This window comes from Gadus morhua, chromosome 18, assembly GCF_902167405.1.
Source record: "Gadus morhua chromosome 18, gadMor3.0, whole genome shotgun sequence".
NCBI classification, from domain to species: Eukaryota; Metazoa; Chordata; class Actinopteri; order Gadiformes; family Gadidae; genus Gadus; species Gadus morhua.
Genome location: NC_044065.1, coordinates 8421030 through 8433679, shown reverse-complemented (window position 1 = coordinate 8433679; position 12650 = coordinate 8421030). Strand labels below are relative to the sequence as shown.

The window sequence follows — 12650 nt, the reverse complement described above, 5'->3', positions numbered from 1 at the left end:
TTAGACGAAGAGTCTCATGAGCGATTGCTGCCTCTGTTATCGTCTCCGAGCCAAAACATCATTACTTCCACTTCACAAGGACAGCGTGTGTGTGTCAGTGGTTGTGTGTGTGTGTGTGTGTGTGTGGTTGTGTGTGTGTGTGTGTGTGTGTGTTTGCGTTTGATTGTATAAATCTGTGTGTGTGCATGTATGTTGAGGGTTTGTGCGTCTGTGTGTGTGTGTTTGTGTTTGTTTTTCAGTGTTTGTTTATGTGTGTGTATGAATATTTGTATGTATGTGTGTGTGTGTGTGTGTGTGTGTGTGTGTGTGTGTGATTCAGTGTGTGAGTGGGTAGGTGTGTGTTTCAGTGTGTGTTTCAGTTTTCTGATTGGGTGCGTGTATTGTATGTGTGTACTTATATATGTGTGTGTGTGTGTGTGTGTGTGTGTGTGTGTGTGTGTGTGTGTGTGTGTGTGTGTGTGTGTGTGTGTGTGTGTGTGTGTGTGTGTGTGTGTGAGCGTGTGCAGCTGTCTTGTCTTTACTAATTGATGTACTGCGTCCTGTGTCCCGTCCATCAGATGGATAAGAAGGAGCCCCAGGGGGCGGCTGGCGTCTCGGGCTTCGAGGTGCTGCTGCAGAAGCAGCTGAAGGGGAAGCAGATGCAGAAGGAGATGGCCGAGTTCGTCCGCGAGAGGTAAGACAGCGCCCGTGTAGAGGCAAGGTGTGCGTGCGTGCATGTATGGCTGTGTGTGCGTGTGTGAGTTAGTGAGTGGGTGAGTGAGTGAGTAAGTGAGAGTGTGTGTGAGGGTGTTTGTTTGTTAGTGCGTGTGTGTGCATGACCTTGTGCCCTAATGTGTGTGTGTGTTGGTTTGTGTGTGTTTGTTTGTGTGTGTGTTTGTGTGCATTCATGGGCATGACCTTGTGATCCAACCTGTTTATCTGTGTGTGTGTGTGTGTGTGTGTGTGCCCGCGCGCATGTGTGTAGGTCTTTGTGCTCCAATATGCGCGTCCCCACATATTTACTCACCTCCTCTGTGGTGTTGCTCTCTTCTGTTTCGCTCTGACACGGCGTTCCATCGTCACAGGGCTTATTGTGCTTGGTTACCATGACCACCAGCAGGGAATGCTACCCAACTTCAACTTTTCTGAGCGCATGATTTCCTCCCTGCTGTCGTCGACATGCAGAACAGTGCTGGAAGGGGTGCGGTTGGGTTTTTTTTTTGTAGGGGGGTCGATGTTGTAAGGTTGTGGTAACAGCGTTCTCCTCTTCTCTCGCAGGATAAAGATAGAGGAAGAGTACGCTAGGAGCCTCTCCAAACTCTCCCAGATCCCCCTAGCTGGCCAGGAAGAGGGGTGAGTTACACACACACACACACACACACACACACACACACACACACACACACACACACACACACACACACACACACACACACACACACACACACACACACACACACACACACACACACACACACACGTGCCCTCCAACCGTGCCTTCACATATGAAAAGGGGGAACTAATGTTGGGCATAAGCAGCGGATATGACTCAGTTCCGGAAGTCCGTCTCCATGGCAACGTTTCAGAAACAAAAACAATTTTCAGAAACTGTGAACGTTTCTCATTTATAACCCAGCGCTGCGGTTGGCTCAGCAGTCATCTGAGGCCACCTGGACGGTCGGGTGGAATCCCAGAGATGGGGTGGTCTGACATCGTACCCACACTGACTGTACGTCGGGCGGGGAATAAATAAATCCAGTCTGGCCCCACCACACCCTCTAGGGGGCTTTCTGTCCCCTCTAGGGGACACAACGACACCAGAGAGGATGTCCAACAGCTCTGCTTTTGTTTTCTGTGGACACAACAAAGTGTGCGTCTGTGGTTGTGTGTTTGCGTGCATGGTTGTGTGTGTGTGTATGTGTGTGTGAATGCTGTCAGAGATTTGCAGAAAGTGTCCCCCTCATACAACGACACGATCTGGGTGATCGGAAACGTTGTTGACCGAGAAGTGAGGCCCTCTCCTGATAAAATTAATCTGGACTGTAATCTCCACACACACAACCCCCCCCCCTATTATGTATGTAAATCTGCCCTGTGCTGTTGTTGTTGTGGTTGCTAAGCACTTAAAGGAGAACCTGACGATGGGCCGTGTTCTATTATTAGAGCGTACCGCTTCATATACGCGTTGTGAAAAAATTACGACATCAGCCCCCGTTTCCGCGAAAATCAAGAAGTTGCACCATTTACGCCACTTTAACAAAACCATCAATTGTTGTGTGTTGCCATGACAGCAGTGCAGCACATTTTTTCTTAACACGCGAAACGGAGTTGAATGTTGCACACCGTGAGTTGTTTTTTTTACAACATGCAAATGAAGCAGTTCTCTGATCACAGCCGAGCGTGACGGTTCTACGTTAAATAATCTGCCCCTGCCCACGGGCAAAACGGACCAGCCATGTGAAGTGTGTGTGTGTGTGTGTGTGTGTGTGTGTGTGTGTGTGTGTGTGTGTGTGTGTGTGTGTGTGTGTGTGTGTGTGTGTGTGTGTGTGTGTGTGTGTGTGTGTGGGTCTGTAGGACCATGTCTCTATGTCTCTAGTCTTCCTGTGTCCTCTTTCATCTTCCCCTGACAGCAAGTTACTGGAGGGAGGGAGGGAGGGAGGGAAGGAGGGGGAGAGGGATGAGGAGGAGAGGGAGGGAGAGGGTCGAGGAGGAGAGGGGTGAGGAGGAGAGGGAGGGAGGGAGAGAAGGCCGGGAGAAGGTAGGGATGGTTAAAGTGAGGGAGGAACCATTGGAAGATTGGAAAAAAATGAAACAAGCGCAGACACCATTCAGCTGTACAGAGACAGTTTGGTAGTGTGTGGGTGTGTTTGTGTGCCTGAGTGTGAGTGCGTGTGTACGTGTGTGTCTGGGTGTTTCTGTGTGCGTGTGCTTTCTGATTGTGTTATCCTGGAGGGGGCTGGTGTTGCACAGGTCCGACTGATCATGCTGAAGGCAGCGTTGTCTGGACCTGGGGTTGGTGTTGGTGGTGGTGGTGGTGTTGGTGGTGGTGGTGGTGGTGGTGGTGGGGGTGGTGGGGGTGGTGTTGCTTCTGTAATAAAGAGACGAGCGGGGCTTCAGCCACATAATGAGACCGGACCACGGGGGGGGGGGGGGGGGGGGCCTGATGCGGACGCCACGCAATGAACACCACCACGGCAACATCCTTATTAGGACTTTGGGAAATGTGCAGCTCTGCTGTCATAGCAACACGCGACAACTTAATGTCCTCGGCAACTCCCCAATAAAGTCACGTCGGGGATCCGCGCGGAGAACCGAAACGCTGACCTGGACGGAATCCCTCAATAGCCCCCCCTCCCCCCGCCCCCCTCCCCCCTCCCCCCGCCCCCACATCTCATCTTCATTATTAATAACATATCTTTATGTCTTACTCATCATACAACTCTCTCTCTCTCGGCGTAGAAGCAGGCTAGCGGCGGGCGCTGCTGCTGGGTGGGATTCTGCTGCGATCTGTTCCATTATAGAAATGTGGATAATGCCGGCCAGTTCCGCCAGCCCACACCCTGGACCACGCGGACACAATGCAGGCCATTATGCTGGGCGTTTCAGGCCCAGCATTGTCGTCAAGCTCGCGCCAGACAATCCTCTTTCTGTCGGTCGGTTCCTGCCCTCTGGCCAGACCTAGCCCCGATTAATTTGCCCCGGCTATTCTTGAATTTACCGTTTGTTGGGTGGATTTGAGGCATGTGGGCGGGAAATACTGCTCCGGTACCAAAGATAGGCCATGGCTATGTTCTGGTGTAATGGCGGTATTAGGGTATGTTCTAGTTTAATGGAGGTATTAGGGTATGTTCCTGTGTAATGGACGTATCAGGGTATGTTCTTGTAAGGAGGTATTAGGGTATATTCTGATGTAATGGATGGAGCTGGTTCTGTTCTGGTGTAATGGACGTAGATGGCTATATTCTGGTGTAATGGACGTAGCTGGTTATCTTCTGGTTGAATGGACTTAGCTTGTTATGTTCTAATGTAATGTACGTATTAGGGTATGTTCTGATGTAATGGACGTATTAGGGTATGGTCTGGTGTAATGGACGTAGCTGGTTATGTACTGGTATAAAACAGTCGATGGCCGTCCCATGTCTCAGTATTTATGTCGCTGGCCGGCGTCCATCTGTCATCAGAGAACTCCAAGCCTTCAAAGAACATGATGTCGTGACAGAAGGGGACTGATGGATTGGGGGTCGTTTTTTGGGCCGGTTCCCCTCCAGACACACAGACACACACACACACACACACACACACACACACACACACACACACACACACACACACACACACACACACACACACACACACATCACATGCTAGCTTAGCCAGATGGCTAGCTTGTCTTGTCCTTGTTTTTGTGGGCAGGCTTTTGCTGGCCTGGGTTTCCTCAAAGGCTCGGTTCATCCCAGAAAGAAAAGGGATTTGGAACAGGCCTCAGAGCCGCCGGCTTCAGTGGTCGTAACTTCCCGAGAACACAGAGGTCACTCCCTCTCGCATTTTTCATTTCATGACCGTTTGGTAAAGTACCTCTGAAGTGAAACGCTCCCCTCCTCCTAAAAAACCGGGAACGGAGCCCCCCCTGCCCCCCCAGCCCCCCACTGCGGACTAACCCCTGACCCCTGTGCTGAGTTTACACACAGTCCTTCCCACAGGGTGTCCCAGTGTTCAGGCAGGCCCAGCGCGGAGCAGGTGCCAGCGGGCCGCGCTGGGGCTGTCCGGAATGTGCTGGGTGTCTGAGGGGCATTCCAGACATGTCTTTCATTTGGAGGCAGCTCTTTGAAGTGACCTGCTCAGCCATAAAGACTGTCAGCCCCCCCGCTGCCCCCCCCCCCCCCCCCCCCCACAGGGGACGGCCTGGGCTCCGGTCGCTCCAAGTGAACACTTTTATTAAAAACGGCTTTAAAAAGTTTAAACTTAAACTTAAAATAAATATTGAAACTCTGTCTCTTTATAGTGGAAGTGTGTCGGGGTGAGGTGGGGGGGGGGGGGGGAGGGGGGAGAGTGCAGGGGAAAAAAACGTTTTCTTTGAGGCACTCCTTCTCTGGATTTATCGGAGTGGAATTGTATTTCAATCGTTTACGAGTCGGACAAATTATTGGATTCTCTTCAGAACGATTCGGCCTCTTCCTTTTTTTTTTCGCGCTGCGGCGTCTCTGTAACTAAACACCGATGTGACGAGTGCGCCGAGTGCTGCTGTATATCTCCAGGCTGCCGTACGCTCTCATCTCTGACCCCGGGTCAGCAGCCCCCGCTCCGTATTTACTGACTCCCCGGGCATCTGGGAGCAACACCCGCCAGAGCACTCCCATCTGTCTCTCTGGGCAAGTGTACGTGTGTGTGTGTGTGTGTGTGTGTGTGTGTGTGGGTTTGTGTGAGTCTGTGAGTTTGTTAAGTGTACGTGTGTGCGTTTACGTGTGTGTGTGTGTGTGTGTGTCCTTGAGTGTGTGTGTGTGTGTGTGTGTGTGTGTGTGTGTGTGTGTGTGCGTGTGCGTGTGTGTGTGTGTGAGAGCGTGTCTGTGTCTCTGTGTGTGTGTGTGTGTGTGTGTGTGTGTGTGTGTGTGTGTGTGTGTGTGTGTGTGTGTGTGTGTGTGTGTGTGTGTGAGAGCGTGTCTGTGTCTCTGTGTGTGTGTGTCCGTGAACCAGCAGCTTCCTCCCACCGCCTCTGTAGATCTTGTGACTCGTTCACCTCCTAGCTCCGTCTCTTCTCACTTTCCAGCGCGCTTCCCCCCCCCTCGTCCTCCTTCTCTCTCCTCTTATCCGCACTGTAACCCCCCCCCCCCCCCCCCCCCCCCCCCGCACCACCACCACCACCACCACCACCACCCCCACCACCACCACCACCACCACCACCACCCCCACCCCTTTATCCACCACATCCACCACGACCCCCAAGACAATACCTCCTTTAGTGCCTGTGTGGTCCTTCCTGTGTATAATATTTAACTCCTGTACACTCTCTCTCTCTTACTCTTTTCCATTCCCTCTCTCTGTGTGTCTCTCTCTCTCTTTCTTTCTTTCTTTCTTTCTTTTTTTCTCTCTCTCTCTCTCTCTCTCTCTCTCTCTCTCTCTCTCTCTCTCTCTCTCTCTCTCTCTCTCAGCACGCTCGGTAAGGCCTGGGCCCAGCTGAAGAAGAGCCTTGCAGACGAGGCGGAGGTTCATCTGAAGTTCTCCTCCAAGGTAATCTGGGACCCAACAGGCGTACTATGTTATAGCTCAAGGCCTGGGGGGGTGCGATGGCTGGCAGCCTGGGCTGGAAGGCCTAAACCGAAAGGGGTCATAGATACGCAACGCTCCCTTTCGAAGAGGGATTTCATTTAGGGCATTTCTACAATTTCTCCACAGTGTCCTTTCACAATTTGTTCTAAAACTTGGTGTCACAGCCGGAAGTTTTAACTTGTCTTCACACCACCTACGGGAATTTGTAGATTTTACAAGTGCTGACTGAGTTTGTGTTTTATCGCTGTTGGCCAATTACGTGCTTATAGATCCCACCCCTGGCAAAATAAAATGTAACAGCTTGAGACAGTCGGCTGTCAGACATTTACATTTGTGAGACTACCTCCAAGGTAGCTTTCCACCACAGCGCTTACAATATGTTCACGTTTCCATGCATATGCGTCATATATAGGGTCACGTTTTTTTCCCAATGTCCTGTATGGGATCAATAAAATAGCTCCAATGGAGGGAAACAATGAAACGTTCTCTACCAAATGTAAATGTTACCGTGTATTGTGTCGTTCTCTGCTGCTCCTTTCCAAAAGCTCTTTCCATCCGCTGTCCAGACAGCCCTATTCCCATACGGAGTCACTCTGAAATTAGACCTGGGGTCGAGCATCAAAACCACTGTAAAGGTCAAAGGTCGACATGCCTGTTGAAGCCCAGCTGAGCAGGGTGCACAGCTGTGCACCAGCCAATGAACTTCTGTCAGGAATGTTAGCAGATGGGTGTGACAATACACACTCACCCGTAGCAGACCTCCACCAGCCAGCCTGCCTGTGTGGAGCACAACTGGCTGTTCAGGCTCAATTAACCCACTGATGTCGGTTGACACGCAGTTTCTGCCCTGTGGGGGTAGTCATCAGAACTTAAAGAGAGAGGGGGACTACTGGAGAGAGAGAGATAGAGGGGGGGGGGACTGAGAGAGAGAGAGAGAGAGAGAGAGAGAGAGAGAGAGAGAGAGAGAGAGAGAGAGAGAGAGAGAGAGAGAGAGAGAGAGAGAGAGAGAGAGAGAGAGAGAGAGAGAGAGAGAGGGAGGGAGAGACTAGAGAGAGAGAGTGAGAGAGAGAGAGAGACTAGAGAGAGTGAGAGAGAGACTAGAGAGATTTGTGGGAAAGAAGACATATTGGAAAGTGTGTGCATGATAAGGATTCCTTGGACAGAGGCTGGATTGAGATTAAGCTGCTCCCCCTAGCCCAGGCTGGGTCTGGTGGGACGCACGGTGGCGTCGAGACGTTGAACAGAGCTAGGAGAAGAGCCTCAGTGTTTTTTAATTTTTCGAGACATATTCCAGAAACATCCAGTTACTTATACGTCCCGGCAATATTAAATACCCTCCATGTCAAAGACTGCTCTGACCTACTTTAGAACTTTTTGTTCTCCCTCGAAACGGTTCATCTGTTGACAGTTCTGTCAGATAAACAGACTTTTGCCGTCTTCTCATTCTTTTTTCTTTGCAGACACAAAAAGCTTTCATTTTTTCCCTCCAGTCGCCTCCAGCATAATCCCAACGAGAGACAAATCCAATGTTCGTCTCCCAGAGTAAACAAAGCCTGGCTGGCGACGGTCGTAGCTTAACCGTTGACGTGTCCCCCCCCCCCCCCCCCCGCCCCGCCTCCTCCACCCTGCAGCTTCAGAGCGAGGTGGAGAAGCCCTTGCTGTCGTTCAGGGACAACTTCAAGAAGGACATGAAGAGGTTCGACCACCACATCGCCGACCTGCGGAAGCAGCTCATCGGTCGATACGCCGCCGTGGAGAAGGTAAGGCCGCTACGTATTCCGGCCTTTGTCAGGATAAACGTACGGTGCTGTCTGCGTTTTTGGCCTCCCGGACACACCAACGCTGTGCTTTCGGGCACCGAAGACTGAACTTTTGGGGAACAAACTACCATGGTGGAGATTAAAAACTCACAATTCACTGTTTAGTTGACCACAAACTTCCAGAGACTCAGAACTGATGCTGCTGATATAAAAGTGCTATATTGCTTTTGCTACTTTTCCATTGTTTTCTTTTCCGCCGATATTGCGCTCACGCTAAAAGTTATTCCCTAGGATCGTCCCGACAGAGCCATTCCGACCAAAAACATAATGCCATCGGATGTTTTAGCTTGTAGCCGGGAGACCCGGCTACGATAATTGAATCACCCCCGACCTGCACGGTGCTGCAATCGACCAAAAAAGCGCCACTGATGGATTTATTTCTGAACCTCTCTCTTTCAAAAGAGATTACAAGAAAAATCCATGTCTATAAACAGCAGCAGTGTGTTTCAGCGTTTCACCCCGTGTCTCCTCTCCCCTGTCCGGCCCAGGCCCGCCGAGCACTGGCCGACCGGCAGAAGGACCTGGAGGTGAAGAGCCAGCAGCTGGAGCTGAAGCTCAGCAACAAGACGGAGGAGGACATCAAGAAGGCCCGCAGGAAGTCCACGCAAGCAGGTCAGGACAAGGCCTGTGGTTGTGTCCTGGTTGTAGCCCGGGGATGCTGGCTGAAGCCCGGGGGGGGGTTCTGGTTGTAACCCAGTTGTTCTGGTCATGGCCCAGTGTTTCTGGTTGTAAGCCAGTGTTTCTTGTCGTAACCCAGTTGTTCTGGTCGTAGGCCAGTGGTTCTGGTCATAACCCAGTTGTTCTGGTCATGCCCCACTGGTTTTTGTTGTAACCCAGACACCTGCAGGTGTCTTCAAAAAATATCCGATATATGAACGCATGGATGTCAACGTGAACGTTCACAGCGACCTAGCGGCTGTCCGATTTCCTAACAGCTGCTTCCGGGCACGAGATAATTGCTCAACTCCTTAGTTCCGCCTTCGCTCCAGATGTTCGATTTTATTATTTTTATAAATATTTAAGAAATACATTTTGTCACAGCGCGTTTGTCAATGGTCTATACTTCCATCGTTTTAAGATGAAGTGTCGCATGCTTTGGAAGGGAACCAGCTGAGTTTGATCTCTTGGGTTAGTGACTGAGCTCCTCACCAGGACACTCAGAGGGGCCAGAGATATCCCACATGTCTGTTCCTCTTTCACACCAAACACTCAGCCTTCATCAGACCCACGAGGGTGTGTTCACAGAAACAGACTGACGCCTGTGCAAAAAACACACAAACGCAAAAGCATTTTCACACATTCCCTCTCACATTTCTCATTCTCCCACCATTGTCTTTCACTCTCTCACTCACTCACCAAGAGGAGCCAAACTCATGAACCTTGACCGCCACCTAGCTACCAACCAGGTCATCTGTTTGAAAACAATGAATAATTGGCTCTGGAGGTAAAAGCAGCATTGGAAGAAGCGCGGCTATTCGGTAACACAAAAACCCAATCCGAGGAACTGTAAAAGAGTCCTAAAACAAAAGGTTGGAGTGACAGCGTGTGACAGCGTGATCTCCAGGGTGGTGGTGGTGGGTGGTGGTTCTGGTGATGGTGGTAAAAGCAAATAGATGCAGACCTCCTTCACACTGGGTGGTGGGGTCCTATTCCGACCATGCATGACAACAACACACCCACCTCTCTCTCTCACACACACACACACACACGCACTCACTCACTCACGCACGTGCGCAGACGCACACACTGACACATCCATCTCTCTCTATCATAAGCAGACACACACCAACACACACACACAGACACTGACACACACCTCTCTCACACACACTAAGACACACACACACCTTGCTCTCACACATACACACACACGTTGCCCGTCTCACACAGACGCAGAAGTAGACATACACACACACACATCACTCCTCCATCCCACTTTTGCAATCTGTGAGCAGCAGTTGTTACTGAGCGCTGCTCTGTGGCAGAGACAGCAAACACATCTGCTCTCGATCACAACAAAGTCCCTCCACATCTTGGAGCTCACCATCTTTATTAATATACAGCTTTCCTTCGAAAAAAATTAAACCGTTATTGTTGCCAAAACTATAGACATACTCTTTCTGTATCTGTCGAAAGTGGCAGAAGATTAAAGGAATCCAATTGTTTGAATATTCATATTAGTCGGAGAGGCCTTCAAATATGATGCCTGAACAATGCAGAATAGATCTGCATAATTTCCTCATCAGTGATCATTTGTCTGATATTGCCAGTAAAATGTCATTGTCATTTTCAGGTCAAAGTATTTCCTGTTATTGTGAACCATCATTTTATCCAAGCCATTTGGATAATTGTCTGTGTGTGCGTGCGTGCGTGCGTGTGTGTGTGTGTGTGCGTATGCGCATCTGTGTGTCAGAGAGGTGTGGGTGTATGTCTTTGTGTGTCTTTGCTTGAGCGAGCATTTTTCTGTGAGTGTGTTCACGTGGAGCACCTGGTGTTGCAATGCTTGAAAGTGTTGCCATAACTACTGGAGCAGTGGGCAAGGGGCCGTATCGTGACGATAACTCCCCCTAATGGAGAGCATGTGTAACTACCAGCTGACACCCTCCCGTCTTTCTGTTTGGCGTCCGGCCCCAGGAGATGAGCTGATGCGCTGTGTGGACCTTTACAACCAGTCCCAGTCCAAATGGTTTGAGGAGATGGTCACCACTAGTCTGGTAAGGTACTAGTAGTAGATTGAGGAGGACTAGTAGTTGTAAAGGGTTAAAGATGCAAGCAGCAGTTTTTACCCTCCCCACTTGATGTTTTGATGAAAATGTGTTTTGATTGAGTCTCACTGTTCCCAAGAATTTGCTGTACGACTGGCCAGTGCTATGGAAGTGGCTGCATTAGAACCATGAGACTCATTCAACACACACTTTGCAAAGAAGAAAATGAAAAAGTTTGGTGGGCAGGCATTGCTCATAGCAGCATGAACACTTCCCTAAATGTTTCATTGTTTGTTAAGTCAGTGAATTCCCTTTCTCAAGAGTGACTCAGTACTGTTCAACCTCCCATCAGATAAATCATATTTTACTGGAAAACATGAATCCTAGTTCCTCAAAACAATGATTGCGCTGACAAACACACAGTAGGCTATTCATGAATAAGGTGTATTTTGTTTCTCTTCCCATGGCCTGTGCAGGAGTTGGAGCGCCTGGAGGTGGAGCGAATAGAGATGATCCGACAGCATCTGTGTCAGTACACAACCCTCCGCCACGAGACAGACATGTTCAACCAGAGTGTAAGAGAGCTCTCTCCGCCTCAACCGACCACTATCCACTATCTGACCACTATACCAGTAACTTGCTGTTTAAACCAATGACTAACCCCTTTAACCAATTACCAACCGTTTCAACCAGTAACTAGCTGCATCAACCAACAACTAACCACTTCAACTAATAAATAAGTGCTTTGATCAATAACTCAACGCTTCAACCGGTAATTAACCACTATCCAATAACTACCAATAACTTAAAGGCCCACTATGCAACTTTTTTAGCCAAAATTACATTAAGTATGCAGGTTGAGAGTTATGCTGATGGTTCTGCATCCATTTCTGGGTCGATTGGTGGGTGTGTCATTTACCCATGTCGCCTCTCCAGTGAAAAAGCGCATATGCAACTTGCTCTGTTCGGACCGACACAATCCGGATGTGACGCAACGGAAGTATCCTCGAAAATGTAGTCAGATTGTAGTTTCGAAAATGCTTTACGGCACAGACACACACCCAAACATGGCACCGGCTAGATATAAACAGCCAGTTGCGAGGCAATTGTTGCATTCATCAAGGATCAATCGACTAATGGTACGGCCACACCAACCGCGTTACTCGCGTTGGATAACGCTAACGCGCCTAACCTGACGCTTGATCATTGTGTGTCACAAAAATGGTTCAACGCGCATGTGGCTGCGCTAGAGTCCGAGGTAGGAAACCCAAACGCCGCCGTGTTTGGGTGCATGATAGAGTTTAGATCGGGTTAGATTAAATAATCTCGGATATAAATAACGATCTCATCTCATCGTCATCTGTTTATCCGGGGTCGGGTCGCGGGGGGAGCAGCTCAAGCAGGGGGCTCCAGACTTCCCTTTCCCGGGCCACATTGACCAGCTCTGACGGGGGGATCCCGAGGCATTCCTAGGCCAGTGTTGAGATATAATCTATCCACCTAGTCCAGGGTCTTCCCCGAGGTCTCCACCTAGTCCAGGGTCTTCCCCGAGGTCTCCTCCCCACTGGACGTGCCTGAAACACCTCCCAATGGAGGAAGAGTGAACGCTCCGTTCACTTGCATGGACAGAGTCTCGTAACAACGGTGCGGTAAAGCGAACGCAATACCGCCCCCGCTGCTCCGATTCTCCGGCCAATCTCACGCTCCATAGTACCCTCACTCGCGAACAAGACCCCGAGGTACTTGAACTCCTTCACTTGGGCTAAAGACTCATAAATAACGATAATCGGGTTAAATAACTTCACATGGTGTGTCTGGTGTGTTTCCAGCATTCGTAGTGTTGATCAGCAGAGAAATAGTCCGCCAAGACGTTGAGGTTGCT

At 50.0% G+C, this 12650-nt stretch overlaps 1 protein-coding gene across 1 annotated transcript in view; it reads left to right on the top strand.

The window, feature by feature from the left end:
* gas7b (growth arrest-specific 7b) overlaps positions 1–12650 on the top strand; it is a 47803-nt gene that overhangs the window by 30554 nt on the left and 4599 nt on the right. Inside the window, exons 7-13 of the mRNA XM_030339684.1 lie at positions 558–673; positions 1258–1332; positions 6126–6204; positions 7875–8003; positions 8552–8675; positions 10698–10777; positions 11245–11343. Of these exons, the coding sequence (XP_030195544.1) occupies positions 558–673; positions 1258–1332; positions 6126–6204; positions 7875–8003; positions 8552–8675; positions 10698–10777; positions 11245–11343 (702 nt within the window). The remainder of the gene's footprint in view (positions 1–557; positions 674–1257; positions 1333–6125; positions 6205–7874; positions 8004–8551; positions 8676–10697; positions 10778–11244; positions 11344–12650) is intronic.